The sequence below is a fragment of the Callionymus lyra genome, chromosome 7, assembly GCF_982586985.1.
Source record: "Callionymus lyra chromosome 7, fCalLyr1.hap1.1, whole genome shotgun sequence".
Classification (NCBI taxonomy): domain Eukaryota; kingdom Metazoa; phylum Chordata; class Actinopteri; order Syngnathiformes; family Callionymidae; genus Callionymus; species Callionymus lyra.
The window spans coordinates 1,793,879-1,821,485 of record NC_141824.1 but is presented as its reverse complement, the minus strand read 5'-3'; the positions used below and the strand labels follow the sequence as shown (position 1 = coordinate 1,821,485).

The 27,607-nt window shown below is 30.2% G+C and overlaps 2 protein-coding genes across 4 annotated transcripts in view; both read right to left on the bottom strand.

Moving 5' to 3' along the window:
* Positions 1-37: 37 nt before the first annotated feature.
* Positions 38-18,202, bottom strand: LOC148074606 (transmembrane protease serine 2-like). Its single transcript, XM_087796013.1, has 12 exons — positions 18,114-18,202; positions 17,969-18,053; positions 17,152-17,244; positions 16,935-17,048; positions 8,323-8,452; positions 8,155-8,268; positions 7,623-7,666; positions 7,444-7,564; positions 7,224-7,390; positions 5,073-5,168; positions 4,629-4,786; positions 38-221 (listed from the first exon to the last, which is right to left on the bottom strand). The coding sequence occupies exons 1-12, from the start codon at positions 18,126-18,128 to the stop codon at positions 45-47; spliced, it is 1,314 nt and encodes a 437-aa protein (XP_087652139.1). The 5' UTR covers positions 18,129-18,202; the 3' UTR covers positions 38-44.
* Positions 18,203-18,759: 557 nt separating this feature from the next.
* The window catches only part of atm (ATM serine/threonine kinase), a 46,978-nt gene continuing 38,130 nt past the window's right edge, over positions 18,760-27,607 (bottom strand). For all 3 annotated transcript variants that reach the window (XM_087795262.1, XM_087795264.1, XM_087795263.1), the window contains exons 58-63: positions 27,017-27,182; positions 22,305-22,391; positions 19,999-20,113; positions 19,880-19,943; positions 19,081-19,223; positions 18,760-19,024 (exon numbers count right to left, since the gene is read on the bottom strand). In XM_087795262.1, the coding sequence (XP_087651388.1) occupies positions 18,844-19,024; positions 19,081-19,223; positions 19,880-19,943; positions 19,999-20,113; positions 22,305-22,391; positions 27,017-27,182 (756 nt within the window). In that variant the 3' untranslated portion in view covers positions 18,760-18,843. The remainder of the gene's footprint in view (positions 19,025-19,080; positions 19,224-19,879; positions 19,944-19,998; positions 20,114-22,304; positions 22,392-27,016; positions 27,183-27,607) is intronic.

Below are 27,607 nucleotides of genomic sequence, written 5' to 3'. Positions count from 1 at the left end.
GTTTATCTCCGTCTCGATGTTTCAAACAAACGTTTAACGAACGTTCAGGTCGCGACCTTGACGTTGACCTTCATCTGACGGAATATCCAGTCCAGGAAGTTCGTGGCGTTTCCGTAAACGTCAGGTTTGGACGAGTGTGAGCAGCTTTGATCCCAGATGTTGTTGCCGAGCAACCACCAGACTCCGCCCAGCGACGCAGCCAGAGGTCGCCCACCGCCGCGCTGGAGGTCAAAGAAGTTATGTTTGGATTAAAGTTAATACACACTGGTTTGTTTTTAATTGAACTTTTGTAAAATGTGTCATTGAAGTAAAATATAGTCATTTATTGATTCATATCTTTTTATTCATAAACATTTGTTTATTTCCATGTATTAATGATGAATTATACGTATATTAAATTCATTATTTTAAACAAAAGCTTTAGGTTTTACTTGTCAGTGGTTCTTTATTTACTTTAAATTTAAAATACATTAAATAAACGTCATATTTGTGACAAACGTCAAGTTTTGTAGTTCTACTTCATATTGTGCTCCGCCCTCTAACCGCTTCGCTATTGGTTTATCCTCGAGGCCCCACCTCGTCTCTGAGAAAGCTTAATGAACTCGCCACCCAGCTGGTGCAGTCCACTTCCTATAAAGGCGGGAAACACCCGCCGCACTTACTCCTTTACAACTCAGCGAAAGGGGGGTTCTAGTGAATCCAGCTCGAGTACATGCGCTGTTGGTTCAGGAGATGGAGATGCGACTCTTGTGATGCCATTTCGTCAACGGCCCTCCCTATGACAATGGCGGGGGCGGGCCGGAGGACAACCCGGTCACAAGTTCGTCAGGGCTGTGGTTCTGACGGAAAATTATTCGGCTTGGAGTCCCCTGGTTTTACTTCATTCCAGATTGCAGAGGGAAGTAATCAGGAGGGGCTATGCGCTCCAGTTGACCGTCAACCGCACTCTCAAAGTGTGGCTCTTGCATGGGACAAGCTGAGCGGGACTCTGGACCAGGACATTCTCCACACGCTGTAGAATGCCTGGGCCCCCCCGCCTACACGTAGGCTTATGCCTCCAAATGAGGGATGTTCTGTCACTGGTGTGCAGACAGGTCCCTGGACCACAGCTCCTGATTGGTCTCTGCTGTTCTGTTTTTTCCTGCAGCATTACTGGATAACAGACGGACTGTGGCGACACTAAGCGTTCGCATCAGCCATTGCAACAAGGCAGGTGCTTCGGCACATACCTACCCTCTGGTGGTGCGTTTCTTGCTGGGGCCTATAGGCTTCGACCTCCGGTGAGGCCTTCCAGCCCTCGGTGGGATCTCCAGCTGGTGCTGGATTCTCTCGCAGACCTGACATTTGAGCCTCTTGACCTAGTCCCACTGGACATTTTGTTTGAGGTCTCACTCCTTCTGGTACAGACACCCACGAAGAGAGCAAGCGAGCCTCAAGCTCTCTCCATTAGTCCGGTTGACAACACAGTTCTTGGAAGCTTGACGTCATGTGACGTCAGCAGGTGCTGTGTGTCCCCCCTGGGACTCATGGCAGCAGCTTACAGGCGGCTGGGCTTGCTGCAAATGAGTGACATTTTGTCTTTAAGGTTTCACTCCTTCTGGACCTGACATCCACGAAGAGAACGAGTGAGCTTGTGCTCTCCCCATTAGCCATTAGAGTGTCTTCCTTGAGTCGAGGAGTCATCAGTGTCATTGTGTCCGATCTCTGCGTTCCGTCGTCCGAAGGTTCAGGTCCTTCCGGGCAACAACTCTCACTCTGCAGGCCTTCCAAGACCGCCTTCACCTGTTGTCCTGTGCAAGTTTTGTTTTGCGGCGCCTGGCCTCATTCTGATGGCTGCTCTGCCGCTCTGATGCCCTATTCTTTGCCAAGGTAGATGTTGGCCTGGTGAGCCGGTCTTCCCTCAGAGGTCTCTCATTGGGTGAGATCGGCCATTATCCAGGCCTACCAGGCAGCGGATGGATCTGCTCCTAGCGAATTAGGGGCACATTTCACCCGTGGTGTGGCAGTTTCAATGGCTCTTTCGCGGGGTGTTGTCTTGGGAGCCTCTTGGGCATCCACTTCAGCCTTCGCTAGAGCCTATCTCCTTGACATGGCGACAGGATCAGTAGCTCATACTGTTTATGAGCCATTCCATTCCCCCAAGGGAATTGGATCCTGGGCCGGCGGGGCCCTAGTGATGCTGCTGTCAGGAGCGGCGTCTAGCTGGGGGTACATTGATCCCATCGGGCTTCGCCTTGGGTTTATACCAATAGCGAAGCGGTTAGAGGGCTTCGCACCAATATGAGTAAGTAAAGTAAGTAATATTTATTTATATAGCGCTTTTCTAGACCAGGGTCACAAAGCGCTTAAACAATCAAAACAATACTCAAAAAAGTATATACTTTAAAGATCAAGATAATACTGAGAACAACACAGGAGTTCCAGAAAATCAAGGAAAAGCCTGAACAAATAGATGTTTCTTAAAGGAGTCAGTAGACTCCATCAAGCGCAAAGAGAGAGGAAGATCGTTCCAAAGCTTAGGAGCAACAGCCTGAAAAGATTTCTCTCCTCTGGTCCTGAGCCGTGTGCGAGGAACCATAAGTAGATTCTGATCCACAGACCTCAGAGCCCGAGCTGGGATGTAAGGCTGGATCAGATCAGTGATGTAAGGAGGAGCCTGACCATGAATAGATCTGAAAGTAAGAACCAGAATTTTAAAGTTGATCCTGAAAGAAACTGGAAGCCAGTGAAGAGTTTTAAGGATCGGAGAAATGTGAGTTCTTCTACTAGAGCAGGTTAGAATTCTGGCTGCAGAGTTCTGAATCAACTGCAGGCGAGACGATCCTTCTTGTTAAGACATGAAAACAAACTGTTACAATAGTCCAGACGAGAAGAAACAAACGCATGGATTACAAGCTCCAGATCATGTTCCGACAACATTTTCCTAAGTTTAGAGATTTTTCTCAGTTGAAGGAAACAGTTTCTGGTCAGTTTTCTTCAGTGTTGAACAAGAGACATGTCTTTATCAAATACAACACCCAGGTTTCTCAGGCTCAGTTTGACAGACTGACCTAAGTCACCCAAGTACTGACTCAACCCTGGAACCTTATCATCAGGAGCAATCACCAGAGTTTCAGTTTTGTCCACATTAAGCTGTAAAGTGTTTTCACTCATTGTTTGATTTCTAGCAAACAATTCACTAAGCTGTTCAGCCTCTGGGGCTCAGTTGGATCAAAAGAGCAGTAGAGCTGGATGTCATCAGCAAAAATGTGATAAGAAACATCTGGAAATCTCTGAATGATTTTACCGAGGGGAATCAATTACAGCAAAAACAATAAAGGACCCAGAACAGAACCTTGAGGGACTCCACACAACAGATCTGCCAATTCAGACCTCATTTGATTGGCAGATACACTAAAACTGCGCCCAGAAAGGTAAGATGAGAACCATTCTAACACAGACCCAGACAGTCTTCATCCCTCAGTCTTCTCAGCAGGATCTGGTTCAACTGTGTCAAAGGCTGAGGACAGATCCAAGAGAACCAGAACAGTGGATTTACCAGAGTCAGCCGACATCATGATGTCACTGGACACTTTCAATAAAGCTGTCTCCGTAGATGTTTACGGAAGCCAGACTGAAACTTCTCATGGATGTCGCTCTGATCCAGGAACAGCTGCTCAGACACAACCTTCTCTAAGATCTTGGACAAGAAAGGGAGCTTAGAAATAGGCCTGAAATTACTCAGGTCAGTTGGGTCTAAGCCTGGTTTTTTGAGCAGAGGCTCCACAATGGCATGTTTAAATGCATTGGGAAAAACCCCTGTGGAAAGGGAGAGGTTCACCATATTGGTAACCCAGGGTCCAATTACATCAAATACTTTGATAAAAAGCCTACAAGGAAGGACGTCATCTGCGCAAGAGGAGGGTTTCATCTTGTGCTGAAATATCACCCAAAGATACAGCAGTGAAGGAGGACCAAGAGGAGGAGAGGGGCTCAGAGACAGTAGGGGTTCCAAGCAAAGGGAGAGATTTTCTCTTTGATCAATTTAATTTTGTCAATGAAAAATCTCAACAATCATTGCTGTCAGCTTCACAGAAGACAGGCGTGATTTGAGGAGCAGGAGACACAAGAGAATTAATCGTGTCAAACAAAACTTTGAAGTTGAACCCCTGAGTTATCTTCATAATCTCAGGTTCTATGAATTGCTGCGAAGCCCTCTAACCTCGTCGCCCAGCAGCCGCTTTTCTCGCTGAGTTTTCAGTTGGAGGAAGTGTGGCGGATGTTTCAGGGCAGAGCACCAATTCGTAGAACCTGAGATTATGAAGATAACTCAGGGGTTTTAAACAAACGTCAAGTTTTGTAGTTTTTACTCGTTTTGTTTATATTTGACTATTTTTATTTTTTTACTTCGTCTTGTTCTGGTTTGATGTGAGAAGATCCTTCAAAATAAATCATTATTATATTGATTTAAGTCTCAACATAACACAGAGATTCACCTACTGATCCATGTATTGATTGACATCAGTTCTTAAATCATTAAGTATGTTTTAAATGATGGAAATAATGGATCAATAAAAAATATAATTTCTAACTTAATTGTCTTATTTTAACTCGACGACCTTCATCATAACTTTAACTAATATTCTCACCGCACACGTGTTGCTTCCGTGTTCTGCTCGTGTGCAGATCATGTCTTCAGAGATCCGTCCAGAGTACGAGTCGTTGCAGGCGTCGACGTCCACGAGACTCACCTGAGCTTCAACGAGACTCACCTGAGCTTCCATGAGACTCACCTGAGCCTCAGAGTCTGGAACAAACACATCGTTTCAAGTTTGAACTTTCGAACTTGTTTAAATCATTATTTTTAAAGTTGTATAAAAGTAAATATGATGTAAAACATGTTCGAAGTCATCAAAAACTAAACTGTGAAGAAGTTAAAGTTGATTCTTTATTTAATAAACATATCAACAACATCAGGTGACCTGTTAGAAATGTTCTCGGAGCTCGTTGTTGAAACTAAAGTGACCTATTATGATCACGAGTGACGCTCATGAAGACAGTGGCGCCCTCTAGTGGCCCAGACGAGCCTCTACCTGCTGAGCCGTTGAACCCTGAGGTCCAGATGTTCTGAAGGTTCGACACGTTCAGTCCAGTGTTGGGGAGACAAACTGGTCCGAACTGCCTGGAGGCTGTTCAACAATAACAACAATAATAATGTCATTAATAACAGTAATAATGTTAATAATAACGGTGATAATAACAATAATAACAACAATACCAAAGACAATAATGTTAATAATAACAACGATAATAATAATGTGAATAATAACAATAAAAAAGACAATAATGTCATTAATAACAGTTATAATGTTAATTACAACAACGATAATAATAATGTGATTAGTAACAATCATAACAACAATAATATTGTGAATAATAACAAAAATAAAGACATTAATGTCATTAATAACAATAATAATGTCCTTAATAACGATAATAATGTAATTAATAACAACAATAATGGTATTAATAAGAATAATAATGTGAATAATAACAATAATAATGTGAATAACAACAATAATGATGTGACTAATAATAATATTGTGAAAAATAATAATATTGTGACAAATAATAATAATATTGTGAATAATTACAATAAAAATAATGTGATTAATAAAAATAATAATATTGTAAATAATAACAATAATAATGTGATTAATAACAATAATAAAGTTGTGAATAATAACAATAATGTGAATAACAACAATAATGATGTGACTAATAATAATATTGTGAATAATAACAATAATAATGTGATTAATAAAAATAATAATAATGTGAATAATAACAATAACAATGTTGTGAATAATAACAACAATATTAATGTAATTAATAACAATAATAATGTCATTAATAACAATAATAATGTGAATAATAATGTGAATAATAACAACAATATTAATGTAATTAATAACAATAATAATGTCATTAATAACAATAATAATGTGAATAATAACAATAACAATGTTGTGAATAATAACAACAATATTAATGTAATTAATAACAATAATAATGTCATTAATAACAATAATAATGTGAATAATAATGTGAATAATAACAATAATGATGTGACTAATAATAATATTGTGAATAATAACAATAATAATGTGAATAATAACAATAACAATGTTGTGAATAATAACAACAATATTAATGTAATTAATAACAATAATAATGTCATTAATAACAATAATAATGTGAATAATAATGTGAATAATAACAACAATATTAATGTAATTAATAACAATAATAATGTCATTAATAACAATAATAATGTGAATAATAACAATAAAAATGTGAATAATAACAACAATATTAATGTAATTAATAACAACAATAATGGTATTAATAAGAATAATAATGTGAATAATAACAATAATAATGTGAATAACAACAATAATGATGTGACTAATAATAATATTGTGAAAAATAATAATATTGTGACAAATAATAATAATATTGTGAATAATTACAATAATAATAATGTGATTAATAAAAATAATAATGTCATTAATAACAATAATAATGTGAATAATAACAATAAAAATGTGAATAATAACAACAATATTAATGTAATTAATAACAACAATAATGGTATTAATAAGAATAATAATGTGAATAATAACAATAATAATGTGAATAACAACAATAATGATGTGACTAATAATAATATTGTGAAAAATAATAATATTGTGACAAATAATAATAATATTGTAAATAATAACAATAATAATGTGATTAATAACAATAATAAAGTTGTGAATAATAACAATAATGTGAATAACAACAAAAATGATGTGACTAATAATAATATTGTGAATAATAACAATAATAATGTGATTAATAAAAATAATAATAATGTGAATAATAACAATAATAATGTGAATAATAACAATAATAATGTGAATAATAACAATAACAATGTTGTGAATAATAACAACAATATTAATGTAATTAATAACAATAATAATGTCATTAATAACAATAATAATGTGAATAATAATGTGAATAATAACAACAATATTAATGTAATTAATAACAATAATAATGTCATTAATAACAATAATAATGTGAATAATAACAATAATAATGTGAATAATAACAACAATATTAATGTAATTAATAACAATAATAATGTCATTAACAACAATAATAATGAGCTTCATGTTCTTGGAGACACTGACCGTCCAGCGGCGACAAGAGTCTCAAGAGAGCGACGTCGTTCTGGCGAGTCTGGTGGACGAAGCCGCCATGTTTGACGATGAGGTCGACGGCGTGGGCGGGGCTGAAGAGAACGTCGAGGGGGTCGAGCATCCCGGCGTACACCAGCCACTGCCCGGGGTCAGAGAAGCTGCGGGGGGTCAGAGGTCAGCAGGTGTCCAGGTGAGCGGCTCCAGACCTCACCTGTCCACGCAGTGAGCCGACGTCACGATCCACGAGGGCGAGACGATGGCGCCGCCGCAGCGGTGAGACCCGCCCACCTGCAGACTCACCTGCCACGAGCCCAGAGGAGATCTGCTGCAGTCTGGACAGGAAGTGATGTCAGCAGGCAGGAAGTGATGTCAGCAGACACCACGACTCACCTGTGCAGTGAAGCGTGACCACAGAGTTGTTCACGCAGGTGTCGCTGCAGACACAACATGGGGTTAAATCCTTGAATATAGTCTTTAACCAATGAAAGTCAATATTTAATATAATATTTTAAATGTTATTTAATTCATTTAATATTTCCAATGTTGATTTATTTAATTATTTAAATGTACTTGTTTTTTATTTACTAATTTAATTTAATTATTTTCAAATAAAGACATTTGTTAAGTTAAATATTCTCATTCAAATAATAAACATTTTTACTTTTATTTATTATTTTTATTCAGTAGCCTTTTTTATTTATTTTCAAATTATTGTAATTATAATATCAAACTATGTGTCATTGAAGATAAATCGTTTTTTAAATCGTTGAATTTTTAATTCAATTATTAAGCTAAATATATATTTTTTTAAATATGAAAAACATGAATTTAATGACTCACAAAAAAAAAGTTGAATTTAAAATGTTAATTTGACTCAATGTTATGAAGAACGTTGTAAATAAACAATATTGTGAGAACACACCTGGGGACGAGCTGTTGCATGATGGGAGCTTCATGGTCCACGTTGGACTTCAGGGTCAAGAACCCATGACCTTCATCAGCAGCGACTTCCTGCCCCGAGCTGTAGTACGTGTTCCTGACAGCAGAGGGAGCTCGTGATCGTTCCACGGACCACAGTCACGTGACTCACCAGCCGAAGCCCACGTCCCTGCAGCTGCTGCGACCCTGAAGCTGAGACCACCTGAGGGAACACACGGACCTCCAGGTCCGGGTCTGAGTCCAGAACACCTGCAGCTGAGAACCAGAGCCTCGGAACCGAACTGAGGAGGACGAGACGAAACTGTTCACTGATCAAAGTTAGATTTTATTGTTATGTTATTATGTTATTATGTTATTATGTTATTACGTTATTAAGTTATTATGTTATGTTAGTATATTATTATGTTATTATATTATTATGTTATTATGTTATTACGTTATTATGTTATTATGTTATTAAGTTATTATGTTATGTTAGTATATTATTATGTTATTATATTATTATGTTATTATGTTATTATGTTATTACGTTAATACGTTATTAAGTTATTATGTTATGTTAGTATATTATTATGTTATTATATTATTAAGTTATTATATTATTATGTTATTATGTTATTATGTTATGTTAGTATATTATTATGTTATTATATTATTACATTATTATGTTATTATATTATTACATTATTATGTTATTATGTTATTAAGTTATGTTAGTATATTATTATGTTATTATGTTATTATGTTATTAAGTTATGTTAGTATATTATTATGTTATTATGTTATTATGTTATTATGTTATTACGTTATTAAGTTATTATGTTATGTTAGTATATTATTATGTTATTATATTATTATGTTATTATGTTATTATGTTATTAAGTTATTATGTTATGTTAGTATATTATTATGTTATTATGTTATTATGTTATTATGTTACTATGTTATTATATTATTATATTATTATATTATTATGTTATTATATTATTGTGTTATTATGTTATTACATTATTATGTTATGTTAGTATATTATTGTAATATTATGCTATTCTATTATTATGTTATTACATTATTATGTTAATATGTTATGTTAATATATTATTATGTTATTATATTATTATGTTGTTATATTATTATGTTATTATATTTTTATGTTATGTTATAATATTATTATGTTATTATGTTATGTTAGTATATTATTATGTTATTGTGCTATTATATTATTATGTTATAATATTATTATGTTGTTATATTATTATGTTATTATATTATTATGTTATTATGTTATTGTATTATTATATTATTGTATTATTGTATTATTATTATATTATTATGTTATTATATTATTATATTATTATATTATTATATTATTATGTTATTATATTATTATATTGTTATATTGTTATATTATTATATTATTATGTTATTATATTATTATGATATTGTATTATTATGTTATTATGTTATTATATTATTATGTTATTATATTATTATGTTATTATATTATTATATTATTATGTTATTATGTTATTTTATTATTGTATTATTATATTATTATGTTATTATATAATTATGTTATTATATTATTATGTTATTATGTTATTATATTATTATGTTATTATGTTATTATATTATAATATTATTATGTTATTATATTATTATATTATTATGTTATTATATTATTATATTGTTATATTATCATGTTATTATATTATTATGTTATTATATTATTATATTATTATGTTATTGTATTATTATGTTATTATGTTATTGTATAATTGTATTATTATATTATTATATTATTATGTTATTATATTATTATATTATTATATTATTATGTTATTATATTATCAAATTATTATATTATTATGTTATTATATTATATATACACTTTTTTGCCTTTTTTGTTTAGATTGCAGCTCCATTTATTTTTTTAAATGACATTTTTTAACATATTTTAATTTGTTGTAGATGATTTGTTTGGTTGAAAATATTCATTTTGATTTTTTTTATTAAAATAAAATATTTTTTTCCGTTTGAAGCAACTTTTAAAAATATTCCTTCTTTAAATGGAGAAACTTTTCTTTGGAGATATATTGATATATATTGATATATATATTGATGTATATATTGATATATATATTGATGTATATATTGATGTATATATATTGATGTATATATTGATATATATATTGATGTATATATTGATATATATATTGATGTATATATTGATATATATATTGATGTATATATTGATGTATATATTGATATATATATTGATGTATATATTGATATATATATTGATGTATATATTGATGTATATATTGATGTATATATATTGATGTATATATATTGATGTATATATATTGATGTATATATATTGATGTATATATATTGTTGTATATATATTGATGTATATATATTGTTGTATATATTGATGTATATATTGATGTATATATATTGTTGTATATATTGTTGTATATATTGATGTATATATTGATGTATATATTGATGTATATATTGATGTATATATTGATGTATATATATTGTTGTATATATTGATGTATATATTGTTGTATATATATTGTTGTATATATTGATGTATATTGATATATATATTGATGTATATATATTGATGTATATATTGATGTATATATTGATGTATATATTGATGTATATATATTGTTGTATATATTGATGTATATATTGATGTATATATTGATGTATATATATTGATGTATATATTGATATATATATTGATGTATATATTGATATATATTGATATATATATTGATGTATATATTGATGTATATATTGATGTATATATATTGATGTATATATATTGATGTATATATATTGATGTATATATATTGTTGTATATATATTGATGTATATATTGATGTATATATATTGTTGTATATATTGTTGTATATATTGATGTATATATTGATGTATATATTGATGTATATATATTGTTGTATATATTGATGTATATATATTGATGTATATATTGATATATATATTGATGTATATATTGATATATATTGATATATATATTGATGTATATATTGATGTATATATTGATGTATATATATTGATGTATATATATTGATGTATATATATTGATGTATATATTGATGTATATATATTGATGTATATATTGATGTATATATTGATATATATATTGATGTATATATTGATGTATATATTGATGTATATATATTGATGTATATATATTGATGTATATATATTGATGTATATATATTGATGTATATATATTGTTGTATATATATTGATGTATATATATTGTTGTATATATTGATGTATATATTGATGTATATATATTGTTGTATATATTGTTGTATATATTGATGTATATATTGATGTATATATTGATGTATATATTGATGTATATATTGATGTATATATATTGTTGTATATATTGATGTATATATTGATGTATATATTGTTGTATATATATTGTTGTATATATTGATGTATATTGATATATATATTGATGTATATATATTGATGTATATATTGATGTATATATTGATGTATATATTGATGTATATATATTGTTGTATATATTGATGTATATATTGATGTATATATTGATGTATATATATTGATGTATATATTGATATATATATTGATGTATATATTGATATATATTGATATATATATTGATGTATATATTGATGTATATATTGATGTATATATATTGATGTATATATATTGATGTATATATATTGATGTATATATATTGTTGTATATATATTGATGTATATATTGATGTATATATATTGTTGTATATATTGTTGTATATATTGATGTATATATTGATGTATATATTGATGTATATATATTGTTGTATATATTGATGTATATATTGATGTTTATATTGATGTATATATATTGTTGTATATATTGATGTATATATTGATGTATATATTGATGTATATATATTGATGTATATATTGATGTATATATTGATGTATATATATTGTTGTATATATATATATATATATACAGTATATATATATATATATATTGATATATATATATTGATGTATATATATTGTTGTATATATATTGATGTATATATATTGTTGTATATATTGATGTATATATTGATGTTTATATTGATGTATATATTGATGTTTATATTGATGTATATATTGATGTATATATATTGTTGTATATATTGATGTATATATTGATGTTTATATTGATGTATATATATTGTTGTATATATTGATGTATATATTGATGTATATATTGATGTTTATATTGATGTATATATTGATGTATATATTGATGTTTATATTGATGTATATATATTGTTGTATATATTGATGTATATATTGATGTATATATTGATGTATATATATTGATGTATATATTGATGTATATATTGATGTATATATATTGTTGTATATATATATATATATATATACAGTATATATATATATATATATATTGATATATATATATTGATGTATATATATTGTTGTATATATATTGATGTATATATATTGTTGTATATATTGATGTATATATTGATGTTTATATTGATGTATATATTGATGTTTATATTGATGTATATATTGATGTATATATATTGTTGTATATATTGATGTATATATTGATGTTTATATTGATGTATATATATTGTTGTATATATTGATGTATATATTGATGTATATATTGATATATATATTGATGTAAATATTGATGTATATATTGATGTATATATTGATGTATATATTGATATATATATTGATGTATATATTGATGTATATATTGTTGTATATATTGATGTATATATTGATGTATATATTGATGTATATATTGATGAATATATTGATATATATATTGATGTATATATTGATGTATATATTGATGTATATATTGATATATATATTGATATATATATATTGATGTATATATTGACATATATATTGATGTATATATTGACATATATATTGATATATATATTGATATATATATTGATGTATATATTGACATATATATTAATATATATATATATATTGATGTATATATTGATATATATATATATATATATATATATATATACAGTATATATATATATATATATATATTGATATATATATATTGATGTATATATATTGTTGTATATATTGATGTATATATTGATGTATATATATTGATGTATATATTGATGTATATATTGATGTATATATATTGATGTATATATTGATGTATATATTGATATATATATTGATGTATATATTGATGTATATATTGATGTATATATTGATGTATATATATTGTTGTATATATTGATGTATATATTGATGTATATATATTGATGTATATATTGATGTATATATTGATGTATATATTGATGTATATATATTGTTGTATATATTGATGTATATATTGATGTATATATTGATGTATATATATTGATGTATATATTGATATATATATTGATCTATATATTGATGTATATATTGATGTATATATATTGATGTATATATTGATATATATATTGATCTATATATTGATGAATATATTGATGTATATATTGATGTATATATTGATGTATATATATTGATGTATATATTGATATATATATTGATGTATATATTGATGTATATATTGATGTATATATATTGATGTATATATTGATATATATATTGATGTATATATTGATGTATATATTGATGTATATATATTGTTGTATATATTGATGTATATATTGATGTATATATTGATGTATATATTGATGTATATATTGATGTATATATATTGTTGTATATATTGATGTATATATTGATGTATATATATTGATGTATATATATTGATGTATATATATTGATGTATATATTGATGTATATATTGATATATATATTGATGTATATATTGATGTATATATTGATGAATATATTGATGTATATATTGATGTATATATTGATGTATATATTGATATATATATTGATATATATATTGATGTATATATATTGTTGTATATATATTGTTGTATATATTGATGTATATATTGATGTATATATTGATGTATATATTGATGTATATATTGATATATATATTGATGAATATATTGATATATATATTGATGTATATATTGATATATATATTGATATATATATTGATATATATATATTGATGTATATATTGACATATATATTGATGTATATATTGATGTATATATTGACATATATATTGATATATATATTGATATATATATATTGATATATATATTGATGTATATATTGACATATATATTGATATATATATTGATATATATATTGATATATATATATTGATGTATATATTGACATATATATTGATGTATATATTGATGTGTATATTGACATATATATTGATATATATATTGATGTATATATTGACATATATATTGATGTATATATTGATGTATATATTGACATATATATTGATATATATATATTGATGTATATATTGACATATATATTGACATATATATTAATATATATATATATATATATTGATGTATATATATATATATATATATATATAGTATATATATATATTGATATATATATATATTGATATATATATATTGATGTATATATTGATGTATATATTGATGTATATATTGATATATATATTGATGTATATATTGATATATATATTGATGTATATATTGATATATATATATTGATGTATATATTGATGTATATATTGATATATATATTGATGAATATATTGATGTATATATTGATGTATATATTGATGTATATATTGATGTATATATATTGATATATATATTGATGAATATATTGATGTATATATTGATGTATATATTGATGTATATATTGATGTATATATTGATGTATATATATTGATGTATATATTGATGTATATATTGATGTATATATTGATGTATATATTGATGTATATATTGATGTATATATTGATATATATATTGATGTATATATTGATGTATATATTGATGTATATATTGATGTATATATTGATATATATATTGACATATATATTGATGTATATATTGATGTATATATTGACATATATATATTGATATATATATATATATTGATGTATATATTGATGTATATATTGATATATATATTGATGTATATATTGATGTATATATTGATGAATATATTGATGTATATATTGATGTATATATTGATGTTTATATTGATATATATATTGATATATATATTGATGTATATATATTGTTGTATATATATTGTTGTATATATTGATGTATATATTGATGTATATATTGATGTATATATTGATGTATATATTGATATATATATTGATGAATATATTGATATATATATTGATGTATATATTGATATATATATTGATATATATATTGATATATATATATTGATGTATATATTGACATATATATTGATGTATATATTGATGTATATATTGACATATATATTGATATATATATTGATATATATATATTGATATATATATTGATGTATATATTGACATATATATTGATATATATATTGATATATATATTGATATATATATATTGATGTATATATTGACATATATATTGATGTATATATTGATGTGTATATTGACATATATATTGATATATATATTGATGTATATATTGACATATATATTGATGTATATATTGATGTATATATTGACATATATATTGATATATATATATTGATATATATATTGATGTATATATTGACATATATATTGACATATATATTAATATATATATATATATATATTGATGTATATATATATATATATATATATAGTATATATATATATTGATATATATATATTGATGTATATATTGATGTATATATTGATGTATATATTGATGTATATATTGATATATATATTGATGTATATATTGATATATATATTGATATATATATTGATGTATATATTGATATATATATATTGATGTATATATTGATGTATATATTGATATATATATTGATGAATATATTGATGTATATATTGATGTATATATTGATGTATATATTAATGTATATATTGATGTATATTTATTGATGTATATATATTGATATATATATTGATGAATATATTGATGTATATATTGATGTATATATTGATGTATATATTGATGTATATATTGATGTATATATATTGATGTATATATATTGATGTATATATTGATGTATATATTGATGTATATATTGATGTATATATTGATGTATATATTGATATATATATTGATGTATATATTGATGTATATATTGATGTATATATTGATGTATATATTGATGTATATATTGATGTATATATTGATATATATATTGATATATATATTGACATATATATTGATGTATATATTGATGTATATATTGACATATATATATTGATATATATATATATATTGATGTATATATTGATATATATATACAGTATATATATATATATATATTGATATATATATATATACAGTATATATATATATATATATATATTGATGTATATATATTGTTGTATATATTGATGTATATATTGATGTATATATTGATGTATATATTGATGTATATATTGATATATATATTGATGTATATATATTGATGTATATATTGATATATATATTGTTGTATATATTGATGTATATATTGTTGTATATATTGATGTATATATTGATGTATATATTGATGTATATATTGATGTATATACGAGTGTGTATCTTCAGACAAACATCAAACACACACTGACCACACTGGGCCTCGTCCAGACCCGTGGAGCACTGACTGACTCCATCACACCACTGTGAGTCCAACACGCAGCTGCCGTCGCCGCACGGACGACCTCCAACACACGCCGACGACACTGGAGACCAGAGGTTATGACCTGATGGTCGAGCAGAACCCAACAGAACCCAACAGAACCCAACAGAACCCAACAGAACCCAACAGAACCCAACAGAACCTACGGTAATAACTCAGCAGCACCAGCGTCACCAGCAGCAGCAGCAGAAAACACACCAGAGACACCAGCAGCAACTTCACACACCTTTGTTTCACACCTGAAAGACACAAGACGTCACTTCCTGCCCGTCAACCACCTGTCAATCACTGCCATGATGACTGACATGATGATTGACATGATGATGTTTGACATGATGCTTGTTTCTTCATTTAACAAAGTTGCTTCAATGAAGAGAAATATTTTCAAAATAAAAGTACTTTCAATTTGTCAAAAGAAAGTTGAAAAAAATACATTTCAAATTTTAAAAAGTGTCTTAAATAAAAAAAACGTTATAAAACTATAAAAAATAAATTCAAAATAAAAATATGTTTCTTCAAACAAACGATATTTTTATATCTACAACAAGTTTATTCAATTAAAAATAATATTTTAATTAAAAAATCTTAATCAAGAAAAAATAGTTTCAATACAACATTTTAAAACTTGAAAAGCGATTGAAACCATATTTTTGTTTGTGTCTTAATTATTACATAAAAACCAAATTTATTTGATAAAAATAATGTTTTTCGGTCATTGATCGAAAGTGAAAAGTTTTTATTTATTTTATTTTTAAGAAGCTTTTTTTTTAACCAAAAATCTTCTGTTCATTGAATAATAAAGAAGAAAAACTTCCTTCATAAATAAATGAAGTTAAAGCTACAAATATTTATCTTTAATGTTCATATTTATAAGATTAAAAACAAGTTTGCGTCACATTTTTGATTTAAAAGACATAAATATCTAAACATTTACTCGTTTTATTCGAGTCGATGGTTAAAAACCTGGTTTCTTCTCTGGGCCGTGAAGGTCGTCTGGAGCAGGATCGACGCTCAAGTGATGAACCAACTGAGGCTTCACGTCAGGAAACTGATAAGAATCCACAGAAGATGAGAAGATGTTCAAGGTCATAGTTCACGAGTCACTCACGGGACTGGAGGCCATCGTGTCTGGAAGGTGAAGAAGAAGTGAAGTCCAGAGCAGGCGACGAGTCCTCCTGAGCCGAGAGCGTGTGGACTGTGAAGATCTCCTCGACGAGGAGGAACGAGTGTTGACGCAGGAGGAGGAGGAGGAGGAGGAGGAGGAAGAGGAGGAGGAGGAGGAGGAGGAGGAACAACGAGTGTTGACGCAGGAGGAGGAGGAGGAGGAGGAGGAGGAGGAGGAAGAGGAGGAGGAGGAGGAGGAGGAGGAGGAGGAGGAGGAGGAACAACGAGTGTTGACGCAGGAGGAGGAGGAGGAGGAGGAGGAGGAGGAGGAGGAGGAAGAGGAGGAGGAGGAGGAGGAGGAGGAGGAGGAGGAGGAGGAACGAGTGTTGACGCAGGAGGAGGAGGAGGAGGAGGAGGAAGAGGAGGAGGAGAAGGAACGAGTGTTGACGCAGGAGGAGGAGGAGGAGGAAGAGGAGGAGGAGGAACGAGTGTTGACGCAGGAGGAGGTGTGGAGGAGGAGGAAGAAGAGGAGGAGGAGAAGGAACGAGTGTTGACGCAGGAGGAGGTGTGGAGGAGGAGGAAGAAGAGGAGGAGGAGAAGGAACGAGTGTTGACGCAGAAGGTGTGGAGAGTGAATGAGTGACCAGAAGGTTCTTGAGACACTTTATTTGTTCACAGCCAAGAAGGTTCAAATAGTGCAAATGTGTGTGTATCGCGAGTCCCTGAACGCATCATCTACACCCAGGCCTGCCAGCCCGGGAAGAGTCGACTGAGGTTCTTGGGGTCCATGGCCTGCTGGATGAGCAGGTTGACCTGCCCCCCCACACTCAGCACCGTCCCGGCCTCCACGCCCTTCAGCTTCTCCTGCAGACGCAGCAGCACTCGCTCGGCCACCTTGTTGAAGCTCTGGCTGTCGCTGAGGAACGTGGAGAACATCAAGATCCTGCAGGGGCGCCGCCTTCAGGGACTCACCTGGACTTGCGAGGGTTGCCCAGGTCCTCGCCCCCCAGCGTGGAGGCCAGGGTGGCGTTGAGCTCCTGCTGCTCGTCCTGCTGCAGATGAAAGGCCTTCAAGGGGTTCATGGTCCAGTCGAACAGAGGGTCGTAGAGAAGAACCTGAGGAGGAGGAATGTTTGGGCGTTTAGTTTCAACATATAAATATAAATATATATATATATATATATATATATATATATATATATATATATATATATATATATATATATATATATATATATATATATATATATATATATATATATATATATATATATATATATATATCAGTTTATAGTAAATGTACAATAATGAAAGTATGATTTTATGATAAAGAGAATCTTTTCAAATACTTAGTATTTGTTTTGTGTCACCAGGAAATAAAAAGAGGTCAGAAGTACTTGATCAAACTGTCAATCAGGAAAAGACGCTGAAGTTAATGATTGACAGTTTGAAATAAAGAATGTTGAATTAATAAAAATGTTTTAATATGAGTATAAGTGATAGTTTAAGTACTTTTCTTTCATCTTGTTTGTCAATATTATGACGACTATTTATTTGGAATTAGAAAAGTAAACTTTTTAAAACAGATAAATAATTTGGAAAATATTTGAAATGTTTTATTGAATTATTTAAAACAGTTTAAAATAGAAATCATTTTAAAAAGTCAATGCTCAAAAAACAATATTTTAATAAAAATGTTGAATGAATTCAATATTGTGATGCACTGACACATACATGTACTTGTATCTCTGAATACTTCCATAAATACTCACCTCCACGATGGTGACCAGAGCTTCCTGAGAGTTCCTCATCACCTCCATGGTTTTCTCACAACATCTGCCATCAATTCATCGTCAGTTTCTCTTCTTTCCAAAGACACGACGACACTCACCGTCGAAACACTCCCTCCACGCCTGTGATGCCCATCCCGTCCACCAGGTCCCTGGAGAGCCTGAACGGAACCGTCTCTGGAGTCGGAAGAATCTTGCCTTGTTCGAAGGCCACGCCTGGAGACATGTGTCAGAGAAGCATGAGGTGAAGATACACACATATAAACATACATACATACATACATACATACATACATACATACATACATACATACATACATACACACAAACAAACATACATACAAACATACATACATACAAACATACACTCATACATACAAATAAACATACATACAAACATACATACAAACATACATACATACAAACATACGTACAAATAAACATACATACAAACATACATACAAACATACAAACATACAAACATACAAACATACATACATACAAACATACACACATACATACAAATAAACATACATACAAACATACATACATACAAACATACACACATACATACAAATAAACATACATACAAACATACATACAAACATACATACATACACACATACATACAAATAAACATACATACATACAAACATACACACATACATACAAATAAACATACATACAAACATACATACAAACATACATACATACAAACATACACACATACATACAAATAAACATACATACAAACATACATACAAAAATACATACATACATACAAACAAACAAACATACACACTAACAAACATACATACACACATACAAACATACATACATACAAACATACATACAAACAAACATACATGCAAACATACATACATACATACAAACAAACATACATACAAACAAACATACAAACAAACATACAAACGTACAAACAAACATACATACAAACAAACATACATACAAACATACATACATACAAACATACACACATACATACAAATAAACATACATACAAACATACATACAAACATACATACGTACATACAAACAAACAAACATACACACATACAAACATACATACATACAAACATACATACAAACAAACATGCATGCAAACATACATACATACATACAAACAAACATACATACAAACAAACATACAAACAAACATACAAACGTACAAACAAACATACATACAAACAAACATACAAACATACATACAAACGTACAAACAAACGTACATACAAACAAACATACAAACATACAAACATACATACAAACATACAAACATACATACAAACATACATACAAACATACAAACATACATACAAACATACAAACATACAAACAAACATACATACAAACATACATACATACAAACATACATACAAACAAACAAACATACATACAAACATACAAACATACATACAAACATACATACAAACATACATACAAACAAACAAACAAACATACAAACATACATACAAACAAACATACAAACATACATACAAACATACATACAAACAAACATACAAACATACAAACAAACAAACAAACCCCACAGAGAAAGATCAGCTGGATGTGAACCAGCAACTTTCTTGCTGTGAAGTCAAGATGTGTGTTGATAGTGTCACGATACAAGTATATATGTGTAGTATTGTCCAGTACTTGACTCTAGTGTTGTGATAGTGTAGTAACAAGTATATATGTGTAGTATTGTCCAGTACTTGACTCTGGTGTTGTGATAGTGTAGTAACAAGTATATATGTGTAGTATTGTCCAGTACTTGACTCTGGTGTTGTGATAGTGTAGTAACAAGTATATATGTGTAGTATTGTCCAGTACTTGACTCTGGTGTTGTGATAGTGTAGTAACAAGTATATATGTGTAGTATTGTCCAGTACTTGACTCTGGTATTGTGATAGTGTAGTAACAAGTATATATGTGTAGTATTGTCCAGTACTTGACTCTGGTGTTGTGATAGTGTAGTAACAAGTATATATGTGTAGTATTGTCCAGTACTTGACTCTGGTGTTGTGATAGTGTAGTAACAAGTATATATGTGTAGTATTGTCCAGTACTTGACTCTGGTGTAGTATTTACAGACCACATGACTCTTGACGAAGTCGTAACTACTTTCATTTGTTTTCAAACCAAAATATGTCCAAACATCAGCTTTAAAAGCTGCTGGACTCACTGTATCCTCTCGTCCTCAGTCATTGCCAGGATCTCATAGGATTCATTTAGCTTTGACTGCTGCCAGTCATTTCAAGTTTAACACAAAAATGAACAAACGCTGTGAATATTGACATGTTAATTGAGAAGACAAATGTTTATGTTATACCCACACAGAAGTACATGTCAAGTATGGGTCATGATACCACAGAAGAACACACACCTAGATCGATGTGCACGAGCTCCGCCGTCTGCTCGTCCACCAGAATGTTGCTGATGTGTCGATCGCCGAGTCCAACGATGTAACCCACTGGGAAAAAAATGAGGTTTAAAGACATAACATTAAATATATAATACACTTAAACATGTAGATCCAACAATTGAAAGACCTCTGGCATGTTCTGGCTCTTACAGAGACATTGTTTCTTTCTCCACTGAAACTCAAACCCGTCACGTTTATTTTAAGATCCATAGATAATATATATTTATTTAAATCAGGTTTGGATTGATATCAATTATCTTCACGTTTCACTCGATCCATAACATGTTGAATCAGTTTTTATTAAAGTGTGTATTTGTGTGTTAAAGTGATGTGTGACTCTATTGTATCATCAGTGTGTTTGTCACTGCGCGTCATCAATGGTCTCCACCTCCAAAGGACTTATTGTATAAACAAAGCGTGATCATTATAACGTCATAATGGACTCTCGTAACCTCTCGTTCGTCCAGATTTCAGAGCAACTTTATAAAGTAATAATTAAAACATGGTCATGATGAGAAGTTACTGCGTCTTGAAGAACATTCACTACATGACACCAGAGTTGATACTAGTTGATGTTTAATGACACCAGAGTTGATACTAGTTGATGTTTAATGACACCAGAGTTGATACTAGTTGATGTTTAATGACACCAGAGTTGATACTAGTTGATGTTTAATGACACCAGAGTTGATACTAGTTGATGTTTAATGACACCAGAGTTGATACTAGTTGATGTTTAATGACACCAGAGTTGATACTAGTTGATGTTTAATGACACCAGAGTTGATACTAGTTGATGTTTAATGAGACCAGAGTTGATGCTAGTTGATATTTAATGACACCAGAGTTGATACGAGTTGATGTTTGATGACACCAGAGTTGATACTAGTTGATGTTTAATGACACCAGAGTTGATACTAGTTGATGTTTAATGACACCAGAGTTGATACTAGTTGATGTTTAATGACACCAGAGTTGATACTAGTTGATGTTTAATGACACCAGAGTTGATACTAGTTGATGTTTAATGACACCAGAGTTGATACTAGTTGATGTTTAATGACACCAGAGTTGATACTAGTTGATGTTTAATGACACCAGAGTTGATACTAGTTGATGTTTAATGACACCAGAGTTGATACTAGTTGATATTTAATGACACCAGAGTTGATACTAGTTGATGTTTAATGACACCAGAGTTGATACTAGTTGATGTTTAATGACACCAGAGTTGATACTAGTTGATGTTTAATGACACCAGAGTTGATACTAGTTGATGTTTAATGACACCAGAGTTGATACTAGTTGATGTTTAATGACACCAGAGTTGATACTAGTTGATGTTTAATGACACCAGAGTTGATACTAGTTGATGTTTAATGACACCAGAGTTGATACTAGTTGATGTTTAATGACACCAGAGTTGATACTAGTTGATGTTTAATGACACCAGAGTTGATACTAGTTGATGTTTAATGACACCAGAGTTGATACTAGTTGATGTTTAATGACACCAGAGTTGATACTAGTTGATGTGTAATGACACCAGAGTTGATACTAGTTGATGTTTAATGACACCAGAGTTGATACTAGTTGATGTTTAATGACACCAGAGTTGATACTAGTTGATGTTTAATGACACCAGAGTTGATACTAGTTGATGTTTAATGACACCAGAGTTGATACTAGTTGATGTTTAATGAGACCAGAGTTGATGCTAGTTGATATTTAATGACACCAGAGTTGATACGAGTTGATGTTTGATGACACCAGAGTTGATACTAGTTGATGTTTAATGACACCAGAGTTGATACTAGTTGATGTTTAATGACACCAGAGTTGATACTAGTTGATGTTTAATGACACCAGAGTTGATACTAGTTGATGTTTAATGACACCAGAGTTGATACTAGTTGATGTTTAATGACACCAGAGTTGATACTAGTTGATGTTTAATGACACCAGAGTTGATACTAGTTGATGTTTAATGACACCAGAGTTGATACTAGTTGATGTTTAATGACACCAGAGTTGATACTAGTTGGTGTTTAATGACACCAGAGTTGATACTAGTTGATGTTTAATGACACCAGAGTTGATACTAGTTGATGTTTAATGACACCAGAGTTGATACTAGTTGATGTGTAATGACACCAGAGTTGATACTAGTTGATGTTTAATGACACCAGAGTTGATACTAGTTGATGTTTAATGACACCAGAGTTGATACTAGTTGATGTTTAATGACACCAGAGTTGATACTAGTTGATGTTTAATGACACCAGAGTTGATACTAGTTGATATTTAATGACACCAGAGTTGATGCTAGTTGATATTTAATGACACCAGAGTTGATACGAGTTGATGTTTGATGACACCAGAGTTGATACTAGTTGATGTTTAATGACACCAGAGTTGATACTAGTTGATGTTTAATGACACCAGAGTTGATACTAGTTGATGTTTAATGACACCAGAGTTGATACTAGTTGATGTTTAATGACACCAGAGTTGATACTAGTTGATGTTTAATGACACCAGAGTTGATACTAGTTGATGTTTAATGACACCAGAGTTGATACTAGTTGATGTTTAATGACACCAGAGTTGATACTAGTTGATATTTAATGACACCAGAGTTGATACTAGTTGATGTTTAATGACACCAGAGTTGATACTAGTTGATGTTTAATGACACCAGAGTTGATACTAGTTGATGTTTAATGACACCAGAGTTGATACTAGTTGATGTTTAATGACACCAGAGTTGATACTAGTTGATGTTTAATGACACCAGAGTTGATACTAGTTGATGTTTAATGACATCAGAGTTGATACTAGTTGATGTTTAATGACACCAGAGTTGATACTAGTTGATGTTTAATGACACCAGAGTTGATACTAGTTGATGTTTAATGACACCAGAGTTGATACTAGTTGATGTTTAATGACACCAGAGTTGATACTAGTTGATGTTTAATGACACCAGAGTTGATACTAGTTGATGTTTAATGACACCAGAGTTGATACTAGTTGATGTGTAATGACACCAGAGTTGATACTAGTTGATGTTTAATGACACCAGAGTTGATACTAGTTGATGTTTAATGACACCAGAGTTGATACTAGTTGATGTTTAATGACACCAGAGTTGATACTAGTTGATGTTTAATGACACCAGAGTTGATACTAGTTGATGTTTAATGAGACCAGAGTTGATGCTAGTTGATATTTAATGACACCAGAGTTGATACAAGTTGATGTTTGATGACACCAGAGTTGATACTAGTTGATGTTTAATGACACCAGAGTTGATACTAGTTGATGTTTAATGACACCAGAGTTGATACTAGTTGATGTTTAATGACACCAGAGTTGATACTAGTTGATGTTTAATGACACCAGAGTTGATACTAGTTGATGTTTAATGACACCAGAGTTGATACTAGTTGATGTTTAATGACACCAGAGTTGATACTAGTTGATGTTTAATGACACCAGAGTTGATACTAGTTGATGTTTAATGACACCAGAGTTGATACTAGTTGGTGTTTAATGACACCAGAGTTGATACTAGTTGATGTTTAATGACACCAGAGTTGATACTAGTTGATGTTTAATGACACCAGAGTTGATACTAGTTGATGTGTAATGACACCAGAGTTGATACTAGTTGATGTTTAATGACACCAGAGTTGATACTAGTTGATGTTTAATGACACCAGAGTTGATACTAGTTGATGTTTAATGACACCAGAGTTGATACTAGTTGATGTTTAATGACACCAGAGTTGATACTAGTTGATGTTTAATGAGACCAGAGTTGATGCTAGTTGATATTTAATGACACCAGAGTTGATACGAGTTGATGTTTGATGACACCAGAGTTGATACTAGTTGATGTTTAATGACACCAGAGTTGATACTAGTTGATGTTTAATGACACCAGAGTTGATACTAGTTGATGTTTAATGACACCAGAGTTGATACTAGTTGATGTTTAATGACACCAGAGTTGATACTAGTTGATGTTTAATGACACCAGAGTTGATACTAGTTGATGTTTAATGACACCAGAGTTGATACTAGTTGATGTTTAATGACACCAGAGTTGATACTAGTTGATATTTAATGACACCAGAGTTGATACGAGTTGATGTTTAATGACACCAGAGTTGATACTAGTTGATGTTTAATGACACCAGAGTTGATACTAGTTGATGTTTAATGACACCAGAGTTGATACTAGTTGATGTTTAATGACACCAGAGTTGATACTAGTTGATGTTTAATGACACCAGAGTTGATACTAGTTGATGTTTAATGACACCAGAGTTGATACTAGTTGATGTTTAATGACACCAGAGTTGATACTAGTTGATGTTTAATGACACCAGAGTTGATACTAGTTGATGTTTAATGACACCAGAGTTGATACTAGTTGGTGTTTAATGACACCAGAGTTGATACTAGTTGATGTTTAATGACACCAGAGTTGATACTAGTTGATGTTTAATGACACCAGAGTTGATACTAGTTGATGTTTAATGACACCAGAGTTGATACTAGTTGATGTTTAATGACACCAGAGTTGATACTAGTTGATGTTTAATGACACCAGAGTAGATACTAGTTGATGTTTAATGACACCAGAGTTGGTAGAAAGTATTTACCGATGGACGAGGTGGCGACGCTGCGAGTGTAGGCGAGTCGCTTCTCCATCCACACGGCCGGGTCCAGAAACCTCTCCATGCAGAAATATCTGAAGACTGGTTTGAAGCTCCTGCACACGTCCATGTAGATCTGCAGCTTCACGTCGAAGCCCAGTTTCTGTGCTTCCTGGAACACATGATCACTGAAGGAGATCACTCCTGAAGACATGATCACTGAAGGAGATCACTCCTGAAGACATGATCACTGAAGGAGATCACTCCTGAAGACATGATCACTGAAGGAGATCACTCCTGGAACACATGATCACTGAAGGAGATCACTCCTGAAGACATGATCTGAAGACATGATCACTGAAGGAGATCACTCCTGGAATACATGATCACTGAAGGAGATCACTCCTGAAGACATGATCACTGAAGGAGATCACTCCTGAAGACATGATCACTGAAGGAGATCACTCCTGGAATACATGATCACTGAAGGAGATCACTCCTGGAACACATGATCACTGAAGGAGATCACTCCTGAAGACATGATCACTGAAGGAGATCACTCCTGGAATACATGATCACTGAAGGAGATCACTCCTG